This window comes from Tursiops truncatus, chromosome 12 (genome assembly GCF_011762595.2).
Source record: "Tursiops truncatus isolate mTurTru1 chromosome 12, mTurTru1.mat.Y, whole genome shotgun sequence".
NCBI lineage: Eukaryota > Metazoa > Chordata > Mammalia > Artiodactyla > Delphinidae > Tursiops > Tursiops truncatus.
In genome coordinates, this window is record NC_047045.1 from 58,089,415 (window position 1) to 58,110,608 (window position 21,194).

General features: G+C 39.1%; 1 protein-coding gene across 31 annotated transcripts in view; it reads right to left on the reverse strand.

Moving 5' to 3' along the window:
* Positions 1 to 21,194, reverse strand: part of EPB41L2 (erythrocyte membrane protein band 4.1 like 2) — a 271,017-nt gene that overhangs the window by 148,318 nt on the left and 101,505 nt on the right. For all 31 annotated transcript variants that reach the window (XM_033867725.2, XM_033867723.2, XM_019951909.3 and 28 more), the window contains 2 exons: positions 20,398 to 20,861; positions 19,477 to 19,689 (listed from right to left, as the gene is read on the reverse strand). In XM_033867725.2, the coding sequence (XP_033723616.1) occupies positions 19,477 to 19,689; positions 20,398 to 20,847 (663 nt within the window). In that variant the 5' untranslated portion in view covers positions 20,848 to 20,861. The remainder of the gene's footprint in view (positions 1 to 19,476; positions 19,690 to 20,397; positions 20,862 to 21,194) is intronic.

The following is a 21,194-nucleotide window of genomic DNA, read 5'->3' on the forward strand; positions in this document are numbered from 1 at the left end:
CCGTTGTTTTTGGTGTCTGCCCCCAATGGGTGAGGTTGGTTCAGTGTCTTGTGTAGGCTTCCTGGTGGAGGGGACTGGTGCCTGTGTTCTGGTGGGTGGGGCTGAATCTTGTCTTTCTGGTGGGCAGGACCACGTCTGGTAGTATGTTTTGGGGTGTCTGTGAACTTATTACGATTTTAGGCAGCCTCTCTGCTAATGGGTGGGGCTGTGTTCCTGTCTTGCTAGTTGTTTGGCATGGGGCATCCAGCACTGGAGCTTGCTGGCCTTTGGGTGGAGCTGGGTCTTAGCGTTGAGACAGAGATCTCTGCAAGAGCTCTCACCATTTGATATTACGTGAGGCTGGGAGGTCTCTGGTGGACCAGTGTCCTGAATTCGGCTCTCCCACCTCAGAGGCTCAGGTCTGACACATGGCCGGAGCACCAAGACCCTGCCAGCCACACAGCTACTAGAGCTGAAGGACTCCTGCAGAGGCTGGGGGGGCACAGTTGGGGCTCACCGCGGGGACAAGGACACTGGCAGCAAAAGTTCTGGGAAGTACTCCTTTGTGTGAGCTCTCCCGGAGTCCACCATTAGCCCCACCAAAGGGCCTGTCGTTCTACTCCTTTTGATACTTATTACTTTTGAAGACTGGGTTCTTTAAGCAAAAGTTATGTCTGACTCATTTCAATGTCTCCTACAGCAGCTCCTCACTGAGTCACTTCACTCACTCGTGGGCCAAAAGATATGCTGGATGCAACAGCTTGGTGCTATAATGCCAGCCAAAAAGTTGGCAGAGTTGAGTCTAGAAATCAGGTCTTCTGGCTCTCAGTCTTATGCAATCCCCTGGCTCTAGCTCATGGACTACCAACCCACAGATACCCAAGGAACTAAGCCAAACACACACTGCCAACTAGATTCTAGGAGAAGAACAGCCAGAGTCCTGAATTTTATTTTCACAATTCTACATTGTACTTAGACCCGTCCTTAGTAATTAGAGCATTTCCAAATACTTCTTGGGAACCAGAGGGAAGACGTCAGCAGAAAAGCCAATCTGCCCCTTTCTCTTAAGAACTGACCATGAACCACCTTTATGCAAAAGGGGACAGTGGGATTTTGCAGTCTTTACACAGTCCTGCCCTAAGACATCAGTCGCTGTTATTTCTTCTTGCTATCTGAAGCATGCCTTTGCTTTATATCCCATCTTACACTAGAATCTTTAGAGAGTACAAACTGTGTTCCTCTCTATTCTGATAATGTAGGACCAGTTAATTAAACAATTAAAACCATACAACAGTTAATCAACTTGCCAAGTACACTTCAAAAAGAAATCTTACATTCTATATTAAATGCCAACAAGCTTTACAATCTACTTTGCCCCTGTCTGCCTCTTCCTAACCTCACTTACACCATTGAACAGTAGTATAAAATCAATAGGCTGAAATTTTCAACAAGAAAACAAAGAGAGACAAAACAAGATAATTTAGGTGGATTTAATATATATTATTCAAGGATTGGAAGGCTAGCTTTGGGGAACTTTCTTTGGGAGGAAAGCAATTTATAGCAAACTGAGCGGAAGAAAGGCAGCCTGGAATCTGAGACGCTGAGCGAAGTTCCCCGCGCCTGTGCTGTTATTTGTGGCATTCATTATTGAGGCCAAAACATGACATTTCTGGAGGCCTCTCAACTTGGAGGAATTTGTGCAACTGCTTACCCGGCGGATTGCAGTCAACACCACACACCATTGGCGTTTTATAAAACACCATCACTGTCTCCGTGTAGGCCCCTCCACACTGCCGTTATTGTGCACTGAGAAGACAGTGCTGGGAAGCGTACAATGCAGTCCATACAGCACAGCCCTCGAGCTATGTATTTTGCGCTAGCTCTAAACTACACTGTGCAAGTATAAGGCCAAGGAAAGAAAGGTATGCACAGAGCAAACACAACAACTGAGACACTGTCATGGGAGGTGGAGGAAATCAAAGACAACCAAACAGAAGGGGAAAGGAGTGCCTTAAAAAGTCTCAGGTCATCATTTATCGGATCATTATTTTCCTACCAATCTGAATGACACAACTCTGTCCCAAAATTCATTCAAATCCTGGCAAAAAGGAAGAAAGAAACCACATCCAATGACTGTGTATATGTGTATTCAAAATGTAACTCCAGAAGTAAATGAGACATTTATACTAAAGGAAGATTTCAAAGTTCCCTGATTATTATTAAGTTTGAAAAAGTTTTTCTGACTGCTCAAAAAAAAAGTGTATTATATAAAAAATATATAAGCATACACACATAGATATGGTATATATAAATAAATATGTTTATATACACACATACACATGTATACACACACACACCCGTATTGTTTTCTCTTTGAGTAGTTGAAAAAAATTTTCCAAACTTAATTTTCATTAACGATCAGGAAAAATTTGTATATATGTTTATCAACAGATAGACAGACATGCATTATCAAAATTACATAAGCATATAGGTTTCTTAAAAGCCACTACAAAGAATGATAAGAAAAAATCTTTCTTATATATAGTATTCCTTCAAGACCAGCCTCTAAAAGAAGAGGGAAGAAAAAGAAAAATCCTCTCATAGTTCAATACAGACTCTCTTTCTTTCCATTCCACAGGATTCAAGGGATTATGCTTCAACACTGAGGAAATTCTGCAGTGCTGTTGATATGAATGACATAAAATACTATTCAATATAGTTTTAGGTGCTAGAAATAAAAATGAAAAAGCTGCTACAAAACAAAACACACACTAGACCAGAATGCACTGCACAATACCCTCCAGTAACTGTGTCCTGCAATATTAAAGGAAACCCTAGTGTAGCTAGATGCGTACATGCTCACCTTTAATAAAATCACATGCATACCTTAATTAACTCCTGAAGAACAGAGGAGCTTGCCTTTCTTCTATATTATAAAACCCTATTTCATGAGCTCAGTGATTCCCATTCTATCCAAGTCTAAATGCAGTACTGAGATGGCATGCTTTTCTACCCCAGTCTGCTGGTGTTTGAAATGTTTCATAATTCTTAACTGAGTACACAATTCATCTCATAAGCAACCAGGTAAGTTCAGATCACAAACAAGATAGAAAAATATGTTTCACCTTTATGGTATATGGAAAATGGCAAACAAATGCTAATTTTATTTTTAATAAATAAAACATCAAACTTTTACTGTTTCATCCACAGCCACAACCTTCATTTCTAAGGTGGTTATAGTTTTTATTTTCCACAAACCAGAGGTTTTCATCTGTTTTCAGGACACAAGAATCAGCTAGCTAACCAAAGGGTGTCCTCTTGGAGGACTTCTATCTCCAGCTGCAGGACCGGCCTGCCGACGGCTATTCCAGAAGCCAAGTCTACTCCTCTCACCAATATGCTCGCTCCAGGGTAATCTGAAAGCCAAGCTCTAGAATGGAGCTTCAGAAAAATCTCACATAACCTCCAGAGCGATGGATCGTGAAGCTTGTTAAGCAGACTATTTATTGATGAAATGTAAATATCCGCACACACATTTTACACAAGGAATTACACTTATTTTTTCGCTTTAACTAAACGATAAGGAATAATAAACACCTCTGTCAGTTCTAATACGTGTCGGTTGCTCAGCTGTTCATAAAATGTGGTCCCTTAAATGCCTTCTCTTGGTAACAAAAGTTTAATGTAATGGTATTGTAGCGTCTGAGGAAAAAATCATCTAAATCTTCATTTGCTCTAAGCGAACAGCTGCCAAAGAGCCTGCGATTTCTCAGACGCAAAATCCAACTGTATTCCTATTCCTAGAGCTTAAAGTAGATAAATTGATCTTTGATGTTGTTTTCTTAATCCAGCTGGCTACGGCCAATGTTCCTCTTCTGACTCTCCAACAAGAGGATTAAGTCCTTGGACGGTAGAGATGGGTTTATTCAAAATTTTCAATACAAAATATACTGTTTTCAAATCTTGTTTTTCCTCCTGCTTATAAAAATACTAACGTTTGATTTTTGAATCGAAGCAAGTTCTTCTAATTACAAAGTGAACATGATTATTGAAGTGGTATATGTTTATATTGTGGAACTTCCAAGTCACTAAATTATTGATAAAATGTAATAGCAAGATATTGAGAATTCATCCAAGGCAAAGGACGTTAGCATTCTCATCAAACGTTCAAGAAAAATAGTAAGATCCTGAGAAAAAATATAGTCAGGAGTTTAAAATATGATGATGATGATAATTGCACCTAGTATTTATCAAGCCCTTACTATATGCTGGGCATTGCTCAAAGCAAATCAGAACCAGACAATGTCAGCCAGACAGACACTTAATAAGACTTCCTGCAGTCTTACTGTAGGAGCTCTACTCCACTCAGTTCCCTACTGCTAGGGGAAAATTCCCCACCAGCCATGTTCATATTCCAAGGAGGAGCTAACTGATCAATTCACCATATACCTGGGGAGCAGGTGCTCTGCCAGGGAGTGCCTTGGTAGGCAGCATGTTATGGCCTCTAAAAGTAGTTTTTAAGTCTGCCTGCACAGATGCTCAAGTCCAGCATCAGACCCACTGAATCAGAATCTTCAAAGACAACACCTGGACATCTGTATTTTTTTTTAATTTTTGTATTAGACTTTATTTTGTAGAGCAGTTTTAGCTTCACAGGAAAATTGAGCAAAGGATCCAAAGATTTCCCATATACCCTCTACCCCCCGACATGCACGGCCTCCCGAATTATCAGCGTCCCCCACAGAGCGGTACATTTGTTACAACTGATGAACCTACACTGCCACATCATAATCACCCCAAGTCCATAGTCTACATTAGGGCTCACTTTTGGTCTTGTATATTCTATGGGTTTGGACAAATGTATGATGACGTGTCTTCACCATTACAGTATCCTACAGAATAGTTTCACTGCCCTAAAAAAGAAAAAAAAAAAGCCTCTGTGCTCTTGTATTTTTAAAAAGCTTAACCAAGGATTCTGACCACGAGGCAAGGCCGATACCAAAGTTGGCAAACAGATCCCCTCTCCCATGGTAAGACTATCTGCCCTCACACTCAAGTCCATCAGCTTTCTGTTTTCAGTCTGGCCAGGCACCATCCAAAGGAGCATACTCATCTTTTATCCCTTTCAAAGACCCAGACACAAAAGCCAGGACCCAACGCACTAACTGATATATCAATTGCTCAACTTTTCATTTAAAACCCTTTATTAAAAAAAGACTGTTTCATATAGCCCGATAATATAAAATTTATCTGACAATATTTAACGACAACTGTATTTGAGACTACCTTCGAGAAAGAAATCACAAGGTAGAAAAACACAAGACACCTGTTTGACTACAGATCTCATCACAAATCAGGCCCAATGAAACTATTCTTACCTCTACTGGCCAGGCGTGTTTCAAGTATTTTTTAACAACTGACCAAAGTGGAAGTCAAGTTGTAATGCAGAAAACTCTTAATCACTTAAATATTTACTTTATTACTTTATTATCGTAAAACAGAGGCAAACAGGATCTGATACAAAGAAAGAGGTCTTGAAAAGGTTCTTAAGAAATAACAGTAATTTCCTTATACCTCTGATTCTTGAACTCAATGATAAGCAACTTCTGGGTAATCTGAGGGAAAAAAGTACATTTCATTTTGAGATATCTCAATTTTTAAACACTGATCTGAGGCAGCAGTCTTTCTATTCAGCTTGACATTTTTTTCCCCAGGTAAAAGTTTTTCATTCCCGGTAGATGACTAACAAACTAAAGTAAAACAAAAGACAAAGTGGCAAGGTCTTTGTTAACCATGGGCAAGTAGGGAGCAACAGATGAGTCAAGACTCTGCTTGACTTAAAACACACACAATTCAACTACTTCAACTACATAAGAAAAAGTGGGCTTCCCTGGTGGCGCAGTGGTTGAGAGTCTGCCTGCCGATGCAGGGGACACGGGTTCGTGCCCGGAGCAGCTGGGCCCGTGAGCCATGGCCGCTGAGCCTGCGCGTCCGGACCCTGTGCTCCGCAACGGGAGAGGCCACAACAGTGAGAGGCCCGAGTACCGCAAAAAAAAAAAGAAGAAAAAGTGTGAGGCATCAGAAACATGGAGGTTCAGAAGCAAGAAAGTTAGGGAGCATTTGGGTATGCCTCCCCAAAAGGCCACCTGACCAGCAGTATGTCCACCTGATCCAAAGGCCAAAAACCCAGCCCTCTACTGCCCTCACAAACTGCTTTCATTTTTTCATTTCCCTTGGCTTCCTGAGTGAAACTCTACCACTTATGATTCTATAATGTGAACAGGCTTCTGTTAAAATGCAAATACCTCCTAGAAGGCAAATACAAGTGATCATCCGCACAGGAGTCATTCACTCAGACTGCGGATCCTTTCATGATTTAGGTGAGAGATCGGCTACGTTTGAGAAATTAGAGGAATTTTAATTCTGGACAGAGAAAAAGTAAGCAGGAAGCACGGATATCTTTTGTATTATGATACTACAGAAGAGTAACAGAATATCATCATGGAACTAGGAACAAGAAAGTCTAGGGAAAAAAGCAACAAGAAATAGGAAAAGAATATGAAAAAAAAAGAAAAGGGATTTTAAATTTTGGCCTGAATTAGAAAAGTGGGGTAGAAATTCTGTCTTTATCTACCTGCTCCAAGATTTAGCACCCAGAACTCAGTTCAAAAACTTCCGACTTTTACAAATCGACTTGAAAGTCTAATCATTTGTGCCTTATTTCCATGGGAAAACATACTCTCCAAATAACGTACTGACATATACATTTAAATAACCTGTTCATAAGCTGGAAATGTCCTTTATAATGCTTCTCTGTACATATGTATTCACATATCCAGATGGTCGCCTCAAAGCCCTCCTGTATTACTTCCGCCATAAAATGCAGCGTGACGTGTGACAGACAGCTACTCGAAATTCAGAATCTTTTCCAACAGAAATAATACTTTGACATGGTAAATGGGTTTCAGGCCAATCATTCCCCTTCCCAACTTCAACTCCCATCCCCACACCTATTAGGTCAGTAACATGCCCAAATGTAAATACTATGGTCCATCATAAATTTTCCAGCAGAATTTGAAGTTAGTTTAACATTTACTGGGAAACCTAAGTAAAAATCAACATGATAGATGAAATAATCTGACTGCAGGAGACCCAAGAAAGAAAGGTCTAAAATGTTAGGGGAAGAAAGGGTAGGTGGCTGGGTTTATGTACAGATGTACAGATCCAACAACGCTTCCTGAAGGGGGAGGCATGGGGAGAACTAGAAGTGGGAAGTTAGCAGTATCACTAGGAAGAAGGGTAACCTGGTCTGAAAGCACAATTATTCTTGACCTGATGGCAGATGTATTCACCCTCCACGGTGGCTTTGGATCAAGCAAGCTACAGGAGGCTAAAGACACCTGTTACTATGTTGATATAATACCCCTTGCTCTGAATTTCATGCTCACAACGATATCCTGAGATTTAGCACCATTTGACGACTTTCTTATTATGAAAGAAAGAATTAAATGACCAATAAATCTAAATGTTTCATTCTTCCTGGCAGTTATCTCTCACTGTAAATTCATTTCCTGGAATTCTTATGTCTACATTTATAGAACTGATCGGCAAGGGCACTTTTCCTCTGCCTGACTCGGGCACTGTGAGTAGAGTTAACGTACATCCCAACGCTGAGCACCAGACCCTGCACAGTGAAATTCTCCCAAGTCCGATCTTGTTGAAGAACCCAACCTCCACCAACATTATCACCAATGCTTGGCCCAGAAATGTTTGATGAACAAAGCCACAAACTTTACATAATGCATAGCTTAGGACCCAAACCAAGTGGATAAGAACTAAACTATACCTATTAATTGCAAAAAAACAAAATAATGTATGTTAAGTAGAATAGCATTTCCATCCATTCTTTTCCTATGACCTACCTCTGCGCTGCCCAATTAAACACACATGCAAAACAAAATGGACTATCTAGACACCTGCAGGACATAGTGAATCAAGAAAATGAAAACTAACAAAAAGCATCTGTAAGAAAACAACGAACAACGTCAAAACAGATGCTACTAAAGCTACCACAACCAATTAAGTCTTTTTATAATGAGGTATCCAGAAAACTTCCTGGCTATATTGAGGGAGAGGGCCCACTTCACTTTATCCTAGTGATAAAACAGGCTCACCGTCCAGATTTTCCTAAGTAGAAAGTGGACTTCTAATTAAAGATGGTAGATTGAATATACACATTTAGCTCTGCTCCCTATGGAAGCTATTCTAAAATGAAGTGCTTAAGTGCACACATGAGCACAACACGCACATATTCTTTTCCCCCCTGACAATGGAAAGGAGAAAGAGAATGGAATCAGTGCCAAAAAAATTTTGGAAAGCAGACTGGAAAAGGGTAAACAATAGAGTCCATGCATTTTTTTCTATTTTATGTTTACTTTTTAACCTCTCCTATGGGTGGGAGCCCACCTCTTCTTAACATTTAGCAGAAGTGAAGAGATTGATCCATTTGAACCCCAATGGTATTCTGGCTTTGCAGGAGGAGAGGATTCCTAGTTAAAGCCAAGCCACGCAAAGTCTGGGCTGAAACTGACAGCACTGGCCAGCATGGTTTGCTCCTAACAAAGTTTACATTTTATTATGTTATCCTTGGCATATAAGGAAGTAGGCAGGGGCTTCCCTGGTGGCGCAGTGGTTGAGGGTCCGCCTGCCGATGCAGGGGACGCGGGTTCACGCCCTGGTCCGGGAAGACCCCACATGCTGCGGAGCGGCTGGGCCCGTGAGCCATGGCCGCTGAGCCTGCGCTTCCGGAGCCTGTGCTCTGCAACAGGAGAGGCCATAACAGTGAGCGGCCCACGTACCACAAAAATAAATAAATGAATAAAATAAGGAAGTGGGCATTCAAGCCTTTTCTTATAACCCCAAATTTCTGCTTGGATTTTACTATTCAACCATTTTCAAACGAAAAATGTACTAGGCTAAGTATTGCCGAGTTTTCCTAAGTACATCATTCTTCAAAGTCTAAGAGTTCCTTTCTCCTCAATGAAGATTTGTTTACCAACTCCAGCCCATAATAACTTAGCACTTCCGCACTTTTATCTAAACCATAAACAGTACTTTATCAACTATATGCATATTCTTGTTTCACAGGTAAAGTTTACCTCTGAAAGTAAAATCTGTACTCAATTTAAGAGGAAAAATTATACCTCATACTTTTCTCTTTATCTTCTCAGACAGGAAACAAATCAATATTGGGGGGCAAAAATTACTTCTAAACTCACAATATATATTTAAATGAATACTATTTTGAGGCCAAATTCATAAAATACTGTAGAAATATGACTTCTTTAACTTTCTATTTTTCTTAAAAATTATATACCATCACTAAAGAAGGTCAGTAACCAGTCACTAAAGTAATTATTAAGAAGTGAAACTCCACATTCTTTTTGTCCAGCTTTTTCTCTTATTCACTTTGAACAGCAAAACTTGGAATAAATCTGTGAAAACTATACCCTCTTAAAAAACAGCAATGACTAAAAACTGTTAGATTATATAAAGAGGCTGGTGTCAAACCTCTAGCCAGATGAGCACACACCACATTTTCTAACTATCTTTTTAAGAAACTGCCAAATACCATTTCCATTAAAACTTAAGTAAAGAACCGTAAGCAGCAAACCTCTGTAGGTTGGCAGATTCTCTGTGAACTATTTGCCTACAATGAATTTTGACATCTGATTCAGACAAGCTTTCTGTGCTATAGCAGAAAAGCTTATTAGAGTATTACTATTTGATTCACTTTAAATTGCAGCTGAAATACAGAAAGAGATCAGTGAATATAACAAACATCATAATAAGACTCAGATTGTTTCCTATGTTAATAACTAGATGATGCACAAAATTAGACAACTCATAACAGGTTAAAATGGCATATTCTGCAAATATAGCACAGTTATGAAACGTAGTTCAGTTAGTAGTTTTGAGGCTGTCTCTCTAGAATTAAAACAAAAAAAAGAATAATATTCCTAATCATAACAGAGTTGATGTGAAACTCTGTTGCAGAATATAACAAATATAAAAATAGGAATCTGACAGATCGTTTTTCAGTACTTTCATCATGCAGCCACCTTGCATGAAGAAACTGTTTTTCTGACTAATCCAGTGCTTTTTATAGACTGTATTTTAGTATGTTATATTGCATTTGATCCCTTTAAGATTCAAATGTTAGCATATTAAAGTGCTGTAAATAGGGATGATAAATTCTGTACATGTTTCCACTAGGCCACAGAGTCCTGATCCCCTGTGGAAAGGATGGATGGAAAGAATGGCCCCAGCTCAAGCTTCCGTGAAATAAATTCAACAACGCTCACAGGTAAAGGCAAGATTCTGAAATTTCTGTTCCTCCATTCAAGTTCCTACACACAATCTCCACAGAAACCTTGGTTGGGGGGAATAGGGAGACAGGATCAAGGAGGAGAATATTTGGCAAAATTTCCTAATAGTTGAGAAATAAAAACTGTCAGAAACATCTTTAATTTGCTCAGGAGAAGACTGGAAAAGAGACTGGAAATAAAACAGTAACGAAAACAGAGGGATTCCCAGCGCAAGGGGTTTAACAAAAGATACTTTGTTTCTTGTTGAATGAGAGAAAAATAAAATTACGTATCATTTGATGAACTCTGAAAAGGAGTTAAAATTTTTTTAATGCCTACTTATGTTAGAGAGCAAGAAAACATATCTGAACAGATTTTAAAGTACAAATTTTATTCTGAAAATGACTTTCCCCACTATTTCAAATGTTATTCAACCTTCAAATAATTTTCATTCCAAAACAGGAAAAAAAATTCAAAGATCTGGTGCCTGTTCTACCGTCACCCTCAGGTGAGAGTAAAACTTAAGTGGCAAATTACCGAGGAGTCAGCTTGCCTGGCAGCACGTGTGAGAAAGGGGCAGGTAGAGATAGACGCTGCCTTCAAAATTACCTCAGGATGGTTACTCATAGTGAGAAGTTACTTTCAAGTGTCAATTTAATGCTTTCAAAAACCACTGATGCAAGGGCAAAAACGGCAATCCGCAGATTTTGAAACCAAAAGTGGGGAAGACAAAGGAGAACGAATGTGGTTGAATTCCTGACGGCTGAAAAATTAAAACCATATCATTCTTTATTTTGCTCAAGAGAAAAGAGGAGCATTTGAGAAAAAGAGGCAGGAAGTAAATAAGGTGTTAATTATACTCTCCTCTCCAAGCCCAGCCTACACCCAGCCAGCCAGCCATCTGACCTGTGGCAGCTCAGATCTGTGTGAAAGAACTCTTAGGCTTCTGGGAGTCCACATTCTCTCTATGCTGTGAGATCCTGAAGGGCCAAGACCACTCCTTACCCACGTCTGCATCGCTCTCACGCCTCGTCGGTTCACAGCCTTTATAGAAATTTAATAAATCATTTTCATTTATTTAAACCCATGAAGTGTTTCTACAAGAAGTTAGCCTACTGTTTCTAAGCACTTAAAAAGCAGGGCAGCTGTGGATAGAAGTAGTAATATGAGAGGGTGGAGGATTACACACACACACACACACACGCACGCACACACGCACACAAATCTTTTCTAACTGGAAAGGATGGAGAGAAGAACTGGGAACACAAACGAGCAAACACAATCATTTAGCTTAGATATGGATAAAAGTTTTATACACGTATGAGAAAGCAGAGAGAAGTCAACAATAACTTTTTATGAGTAGCGCTAAAGGCAAAGTCCTGCGTTGATGCCCTATGGGGAGACAGAAGAAAGTTCTTTTTCTCAAGGAACTAACAATCCAGGTGAAGAAACAACATAAACATGAGAAAAATCAAACAATAATACAAGAGTTTAGCTGTTGTTCAACACAACAATACAAGAGACTCTCACAAGGCAGCACATGATTGTCCAACTACTGGTGAAAACAAGTTCCGAGGAAGAAAAAACATCCGGACAGCTGGATTTAAGCTGGACATTAGAAGATTGGGGGGAATCGTGTGGACGGGGAAACTGAAATGGCAGAGATGATCTGATCAGAAACTTGAGGGAAGAAAGGCCAGACAATTCAGTGCCTTCTTAGAAGACCAATTTGGCTGGCAAGGGAAAACACAGAAAATCCTATAGTAATAGATCAAAAGACCTCCTGAGGTCATATGCAACAGCATCCTGAATGCCCACCCAGCTAATGAGTCTGCTCTGCTCCTGTGAACCCCTCATGTTCTTCAAGCTGGACCAAAGTATTCAACTACTCACATGGCATGGCAACCTTTTCCCATTTACTAAATAAAAATTACGTTATTGGATAGAATTATCACCTTAAACTCCTTTTTGAGCTTAAGGGATAAATGGACAGTTAACCAGAGACATTCCATCTGGACCTATGTCACTGGAATTTTAAATGGCATATAATATATGCCAATTGAATTGTTCACAGTTCTATTTAAATCATATTTAAATCTAACGCTATTTTGCAGGAGTTTAGAGGGCCACAACTTCCAGATCCCCTACAAGATGTAGACAGTTAAAACTATTTAACTCATAAACCTAGTAAGGGTCGATTATATAGAAGTCTAAAAGAACAGCCTTGGAGGGTGACAGTAGACATAAACAATCAAGTAAGTAAATAAAACCCTCAAAAGCAATGATAACAAATTGGATTTCTGAGGCCAGTACTCTGCACAAGAAAGGCAAGAAGACCTTGACACATTCTACTGCCTGATAAATAGTTTTATCAACAGAACACTGACGAAGAGCGCCTACATTCTGACAGCCTTATTCACAGCACTGGGAAAAAATGGCACTGACATTCCTGTGTGGGCAGGAACAATGCCCTCAATTCTCAGACAAAATCAACACGTGGGAAAAACTTTCAGATGCCAGAGGAAAATGTGAGCAACTCTAACTCAGAATGCACATTCACTCATGCTTCCGAAGTCTTACAGGGACTTTCACATTTATTTTCAGACTTTAAAAATATATATACAGACTTATCAGCTGTAGTAAAGCCAGCTCAATCCTAGAAATAGAGGAAGCAAATATTTTCATTCTTACTTTGCAATCTGAGAATAGAAGAAAAGAGGAAGTGACTTCCCCAAGACATCCAAAGAGTCAAAAGAAAAGTAAACACAGATCTCCTGACTTTATATCCATGGCATCAACTAAATCTTACTGTATTTTTCCTTAGAGAAGGAGCCCTGCTGTTTTAACACATGGAGTATGTAAATGACTTCAGTGGCAATATCACAAGAGTCCTCCTATAGCAGAGTCCCTGGAACAAGCATGCAAAATCCAGGAGACTCCCGAAAATTCTTTACCATTAAATTCTGGTACCAAAGGGGCTTGTCACATACCATTGCATATCTCAATGAGATAAAAATAGACATATCAGAGAGTAGAAATTATAAATTTTCTTCATTAAAAACAATAATCTTGGGCTTCCCTGGTGGCGCAGTGGTTGAGAGTTCGCCTGCCGATGCAGGGGACAAGGGTTCGTGCCCCAGTCCGGGAAGATCCCACATGCCACAGAGCAGCTGGGCCCGTGAGTCATGGCCACTGCGCCTGCGCATCCAGAGCCTGTGCTCTGCAACGGGAGAGGCCACAACACTGAGAGGCCCGCGTACTGCAAAAAAAAAAAAAAGAAAAAGAAAACAATAATCTTCAAAGTAAAGATTTTTTTTTCCAAAAAATATTTGAGATCTCACTTTATTATCGAGATGACAGACTAGTATACAAATGTAAATTGTAATTTTTACTAACTTTAATGAAAAAATACTTCACGCAAAGATTTGGAACAAATGCACAAGAGACTCGGCCTTGCGTCAAAATTAATGCATGGCTTAGTAATAAGCCTATTGTCACATAAGCCAGAAATAACATTAATTAAAGTCAAGCCATTTCCATATTGTTTTTGTACTTAACTAAAATCATTCTCCAAAAATGCACCATTATCCAATATTTATGCTCATAAATACTGTGTGTGTGAAGCATTTTTTATGCACTTAGTATTAACATATACTCTCTTCAAAAGAATGCAGACTTCAAAGATAACAGTTTTTGAAAACGATGTTGCCATGGCTCCCTGGGCAGTTTTCTCCACTTAATTCCTGAGGTTTGAGAATAGGTTCAGATGGCCCACGGGAGAAAGAATGTAGAAACAGAGAGCCAGGAAAGGGCAGGGGGCTGGAAGGAGGATAAAAAAAGGATATATGGAGATCGATCTATCTATTTTAAGGGAATAATCTGTGAAGCAGAGACGATATTAAGACACCAAATAAACAAAAATATCCCCAAGAATTATGTTTCTTGATTTTAAAAAAATTATTCAGTTAATACAGTAATACTGACATTAAATGGTATAAAAAGGGTATTTTTGTTGTCCAAAGGTACTGACAGATAACAAAAACAGGAATCTGCCTAACTTTCCCAATGCTCTAATCACATCAATAAAACCATATCTATAAAGACCACTGGTGTGTAGCGTAACCAAGGCAGTGGATAAAAAAAGTCCCCCTTAAATTACTGCAGCCATGTTCTAATATCGAATAGCATTCTTGACTTTGCTAGGTCTTTTATACTAATAACTTTACAACCTCTGGTCCATTTCTTCCAGCTCCTTTTTGCTCTATCGATCAGTTTTAATCATCTTATCCTGGCATTTCTCGACTTGTAGAACTTCATCCTACTCTACAAGGTCCCTATTAAGTCAGGCTGTTCCAACTCCTCAAGACCTCCTGTACAGGCAGGCCATGCTTCCCTCTACTGTTGTAGGTGCCCTAAGTGAAGGCATTTAGGCCCTCTTCAGTGGGCATGCTACAATCTAAAAATCTAATTGAAAATTAGATACATGTACATACAGAAAGAAAAACAGCAAGCAATAACTATAGGCCTCTAAAAAGCCATGAAAGACACAATCATCATCTTTAATGACAGTGAACAGCTGGAAACAAATCTAATCTCCCCAAACCAAATAAAGTAAAAGTATTTATTTCCCACACTGTATTCACTTCCTTAAGTACTTGCAACTTCATTTATAGTCACAGTTTCCCACAACATACTTCCCCCCAAGTAGCCCTCAGACACCCGTTTCCGGTACAGAGCTACAGAACGACAGCTAAGCAGCATCAGCACATCACCCCATCTGCCTAAGGTCAGTGCTGGAACTGGGAAACGAGAGCGTGCTCAAACCACGTGATGGCTGTTCTTTGGGCTCTGCTCCTGATGAGGAAGTAGCAGCAGTGTGATCAGTATCAGATCCGTTCTAATGATACTAAGAACTCAAAGAACCTAGATAGGAAGGAGAACTGGATAAAAGAGAAATTAATCAAAAGAGGAAATACCACTTATAATGCCTGCATTGTAACAACTATTGTGACACTGATGAACTACAGCCTCTGGTCAAAATATACAGTCACTGCCTAGGTTTCCAGGTGCATAAAATCTGCTGTGCGGTCACATCACTTAAGTCTACTCAAATTTTGTTCTGCTTTGTACTTGACAGGAAAAAAAAAGTTTACACAACACTTATATGCTACAAGCTTATTTCAAATGTATCTATTACCCTCAAAAGTTCATTCTTATAATGGTATATTAACTAATCACTTACTAGCTGAAAAGACAACCTGTAAATTAATACAGTCATTGAAATAAAGACTCCTCTGCTTCTCCAACCAATTTAAGTTGAACCATAATGGAATGAGAAAATATGAAAAACTGAATGGCAACTAAAAGTACAGTATTTCAAAACTTATGCATTCAACAAGAGGTACCTGAAAGGAAAATTAGAGCCATGAAAGCATAAAGCATACATTTTTTTCCAAATATTCAACTCAAGAAACTGGGGGAAAAAACAGAATAAACTCAAGGATAAAAGAAAGAACAAAATGTTACAAAACAGAAAAGAAACAAATAAAACCAAGCTGCTTCTTTGAAAGATTAAACGGTTAACTCTATAGCAAGAATGATGAAAAAAGCACAAATAACACAAGAAATTAAAAATGAATCAAAATCAAAGATACAAGATGAGAACACTACGAACAACTTCATACCAACAGATTTGTCAAGTTAGATGAAATGGGCAGTTCCACTAAAAATACGAATTACTGAAACTTATTCAAGGAAAACCAGAAACAGCCTATTGGAAAATCAAATCCATGATTTAAAGAAAAAAAGAACACCTCCCAACAATATTCTTCCCAAGACAGTTTTTTGTTTGTTCGTTTTGTTTGTTTTTTTTAATTTGGCCATGCTGTGGGGCATGCGGGATCTTAGTTCCCTGACCAGGGATCGAACCCGTGTCCCTTGCAGTGGAAGCGTGGAGTCTTAACCACTGGACTGCCAGGGAAGTCCCTCCAAGACAGTTTTAAAGGCAAGTTTTACCAGATCTCCAAAGAACAGTTAAATCCCTAATTTACGCAAATTTTTCCAGAGAATACTAAAGAGAAGCAACTTTATGAGATTAGTATATAACCCAGATAACAACATCTGATGAAGATAATTTGATAAAAGAAAATTAAAGGCAATTTATGCAAAAACCCTAAATTAAAAATACAAAATCAATGTCAAATCATCATGAACAAGTAGTATTTATATTAGGAATTCAAAGACGGCTTCATGCTAGAAAACAATGTAAATTACAACATTAATAGATTACAAAAACATATGATCCTCTCAGTTGATGCAGAAAATACATCAGATAAGATTCACTACCTATTCATGTCTTTCACCACGTATTCATGAAACTTTCTAGTCTAGTCTTAGAAACTAAGAAAAGAATATCCTTAATCTGAGAAAGAATGCCTAGTTTTAAAAATCCTAGAGCAGTCTTAGAAACCTAAACAAAACTTATGAAATGATGCTCAGTCTCCTGAGTTGTAAATTATAGGATTATTTCCATGGTTTCAATTATTTACCATGCTCTTCCTGTGACAGGATCATACTTGCCCACCTACTGTCATCAACCTTAACCACAGGACTTGCTTGGTTAATGAGATGAAAGTGCAAGTGGTACCTACTACTTCCAAGCAGAAGATTCAAGAGCCACAGGTGTGGTTCTGCCATGTTCTCTTTCCCCTCTATTGTGAGCCCAACATTTCCCAGGTGGAGCATACACCTTTAATCTTGGTCCAAAACTCAAGACGACATGGAACAGAGCCCACAGCCAACCCACCGAGGGCATATAACATGAGCAAGGAATAAACCATTGTTATTTTAAGTCCAGAAGATTTGGAGGTTGTTTGTTATTGCTATTGTTGTCTTTATTGTATAACCTAGTAAAAGTTGACAGTGATCAAATAAATGCTAATTAAAATTTTGAGACGATATTTCACACCATTATGATAGGTCAAAATTAATAATTCTAATAACAAAAAGTGCTGATGACAACGTGGAAAAACCTAACAGTGGTTGCTGGTTGGAATTTAAATTGTCACAACCACTTTGGAGACCGCTTTGCCAACATCTGGGAAAACTAAAGAAGTAAAGCAGCATCTTAGCAACCTGGCAATTCCCTTCCTAGGTGTCTACCCTGCAGAAACTCTTGCACAAGTAGATAAAGAAACATATATAATAATGTTCACTGAAGCACTGACCGTTATAGTATATAAAAGAAATTGTGGGGCTTCCCTGGTGGCGCAGTGGTTGGGAGTCTGCCTGCCGATGCAGGGGACGCGGGTTCGTGCCCCGGTCCGGGAGGATCCCACTTGCCGTGGAGCGGCTGGGCCCGTGGGCCATGGCCGCTGAGCCTGCGCGTCTGGAGCCTGTGCTCCGCAGCGGGAGAGGCCACAACAGTGAGAGGCCCGCATACCTCACAAAAAAAAAAAATAAAAAAATAAAAAAATAAAAAGAAATTGTGCCTCAGCAGGGGAATAGATAAAATGGGTTAGTCATTCAAAAGAATACTATACAGCAGTTAAAATCAATAAAGTAGATTTACACGTGATAAAAAGACAAATGCAGAGAAAGAGGAGAGATGGGAATAAGACTTTAGCAATATCTTTAATGCTTTATTTCTTTTAAAAAATATCTAAAACACATGGCTAAATGGTGACATCTGGTTAAAATTTTAATGATAAATATACAGCTCTCCTATTATTTTTATATTTTTGTATTTTTTAAAATATCATGACTTTTTTTAAATGACAGAGAACAAAAATAGATTTAAACCATAAAGCACATTGGTCAACCATGAGCTTTGGTGACAGATGACAGGGGCCTTCAAGATTATCTAAGTAATCCTATATTCTAAAGATAAAGTCAATTTCTGGGCCTCAGTTTGACCCACAGAGGATGAGTAAGTGACTCAAGGTCACATAACAAGTTATCAACAAGTTGATTCTCAAAATGTAGACTTCCTAACTTCTAGGATAGGTAGGAAAAATGAGGAACATGTGATCGAAAACAATGTAACTGAGTCAGGTTCAGAACACGGTTCTACTGTTTCCTTATTGTCCCTACCCCTACTACTGAGAGATATACAGTATTATTCTCTCTCTCTGAGAGCTTTAAGGATTTTTAATCATCTTTTTACTCCTTTTCTCAAAACAACTAACATAGCAGAACAACTGTAACTAAATGAGTAAAATTAAGTTCTACATAACTGATACAAAGGTAAACGTTAAGGACCATGAAGCAGTCATCTTAGTAGTTCAGGAGTCAGGTTCACGACCTCCACAGTTAAACTGCTAGGGTTGGAATCCTGGTTCAACCACTAACTAGCTGGGAGACTTTGGGCAAGTTATTTAACCTCTTTAAAGCCTTACATTCCCTCATTTTACAATGGGGATACCCATAATAATACCTACCTCATACAGAGTCTTATAAATATTACACGAGGTAACTCATTCCAAGTTCTTCACACAGTTCTTCAGTAAACATTAGCTATTAGTATACGTCATGTAAATAAAGTAATTTAGCTATGAAAAGCAACAGGCTCTTCTGATTGTCATAAAATAAGGCATTAAATGCTTTTAAAAAATTACATTGGCTTTGGTCAGCATCAGTGCTAATCAATTATATGCTTTGCAAATCAAGAGTGTTTTTTAATTAAATGAAACTAAATTAAATAAGCTAGATTTTAAATCATTGTCTGTCTCGGGATGAAAACACTTGGGATTAAACTGCTGAAATTTCATTACTCTGAAATTTCAACCTAGTGCAATGTTTCTCCTCAAGTGAAACACTTATGGCCATGGGTAATATTCAAACTATTTAATGCCCAACCACAACAGACACCAGCCAATACACATGACCAGTGCAGCCTGGCAGAACATCGGCCCTGCTCACCCTTAAGGGTCAGGAACTATCGTTTCTAATGGAAAGGATGACCCTCTTCTATGTTTTCTTGTTTTGCTTTTTTTTTAATGCAGAATTGCGACAAACTATCTTATAGGAACACAAAATCTATTCACTGTGCCAGGCCACAAATGAGGGCAGACGATACTTTTACTGTCATTCCACACATCAAGATAGTTCTCCTACCAGCTCCCAGTCTCACCTCCAGGTCACAGCTGTACTCGGTGCCACCTAGGAGGGTCACTTTGCACTGAACAGTTCTGGTCTTCTTGGTGGCTCTCTGAGAGGCCTTCTCTGCTTTTAGCTCATTGGTCTGAACTTCCTTTGTCTCCCTTTTTGCTGCTTCATCTGATTTGTCCTCCTGTATTTCCTTTACCTTCTCCTCTTCTCTCTCTATACTTACTTCTTCAACAGGCTGTGGAGGAAAAAAATTAAGTTCATACTAAAGGTGACCAATCTGCAGAAGGCAACACAGATAAAGGAAAATCTTAAGTAAGAACTGTGATTGTTATAAACACTGCGAGCCTAAAAGACTTCAAAAACTTTGCCAGAAGGCGTATTTTCCTACATTTTCTTTCCCCCGGTCCACCTCCAATTTTCTCATTTTGCCAATTTGGCAACGTCAGCATTAAATGAGTAAAAGAAACTACGTCCCAGCAACCACAATTTAAATACCATGTCAAATACTATTTCTAATTACAATTTCATACCATGGCAAAACCTAGGCTTCATCAGGCAACCAAAAGGCACACACACACAAATCTACTTCTTCCTATCCACTGAACCCCTAAATAAATCAGATACAAAAGTGCATACTATTTAAAAGGAGAGGTAGAAGGATTCTGAGAGTACCTGTCTAACCCCTGATCTGCATTTACAGGGGTTTTTTTTTTTTTTTTTTTTTTTGCTTTATTATTTTGAAAGTTTTAAAAGGAATAACAGGAGAGGGCTGTGGTAGACCCTCTAAGACCCATATTCCAGATACAGTAAGCCAAAGCAGTATCTTAATATAAGATCACTGAAAATGATTCAGAACGAATCCTTTTTGTTAACATGGTTACTCCATCAATGCTTTCACTTCCAATCACTTCTCAAACACACTTTGTGTCTCCAGACTGCTCACCACAGGTTTCTCTTCCTTGACGTCGACCTTGATCTCCTGTTGTTTTCTCTGGGCTGTTTCTTCAGCATCACCCTTGGCCTGCCTTTCTTCTTCAGGAAGAGATTCCTCCTTATCTAAAATCTGCTCTTCCCCAGCAGCTTGGGCAGGCTCTTTTTTATCTCCTCCGTCTTTGGCCACTACTAAGTTATAGGACTTTTGTTTCTTAAGCCACGGGGGTATGAATCGAGAAATCCCCCTGCTCTCAGATGGATCCTTCTCTTTCTTCTGGCGGCGTGGACTACTTTGGCTTTCAGCTGGAGGAGGTGACTGGGAACCTTTTTCCTCCTCGGGATCAGATGACTGATTCTGCTGATTTTCTGCTACTTCTTTCAGTTTCTCCTTGGTTGCATCTGCTCCTAACTGGTCAGATTGTTTCTTCACTTCAGATGCGGAGCCCACTTCAGTAGTCATGGTCACAGCTTATTCTATAAACAAAACAAAATCATCAAAGGTTATTTTACAAACTCTCCCAGTTTTAGTTTGGAGGCAAGGGGCAGGGTAAGGAAGGGTGGGAAGGGGAATGGCAGAAAGATGACAGGGAGGAAACAAATTGAGAAAAAGAAGGTTCAGAAGCACAAGAGACAAAGGAGACTGCTTCCCTTAAAGTTTATAATTCTCTATCAGAATCAAAGAACCAAAACTAGCACCACAATAGAATTAACTCTCCGATTCTGTACAAAGAAAACTTCAAAACATCAAAAGCTCTAGAAAGATTCCTTTTGTTTGATTTCATCTAGCTATAAACAATAATTCACCCC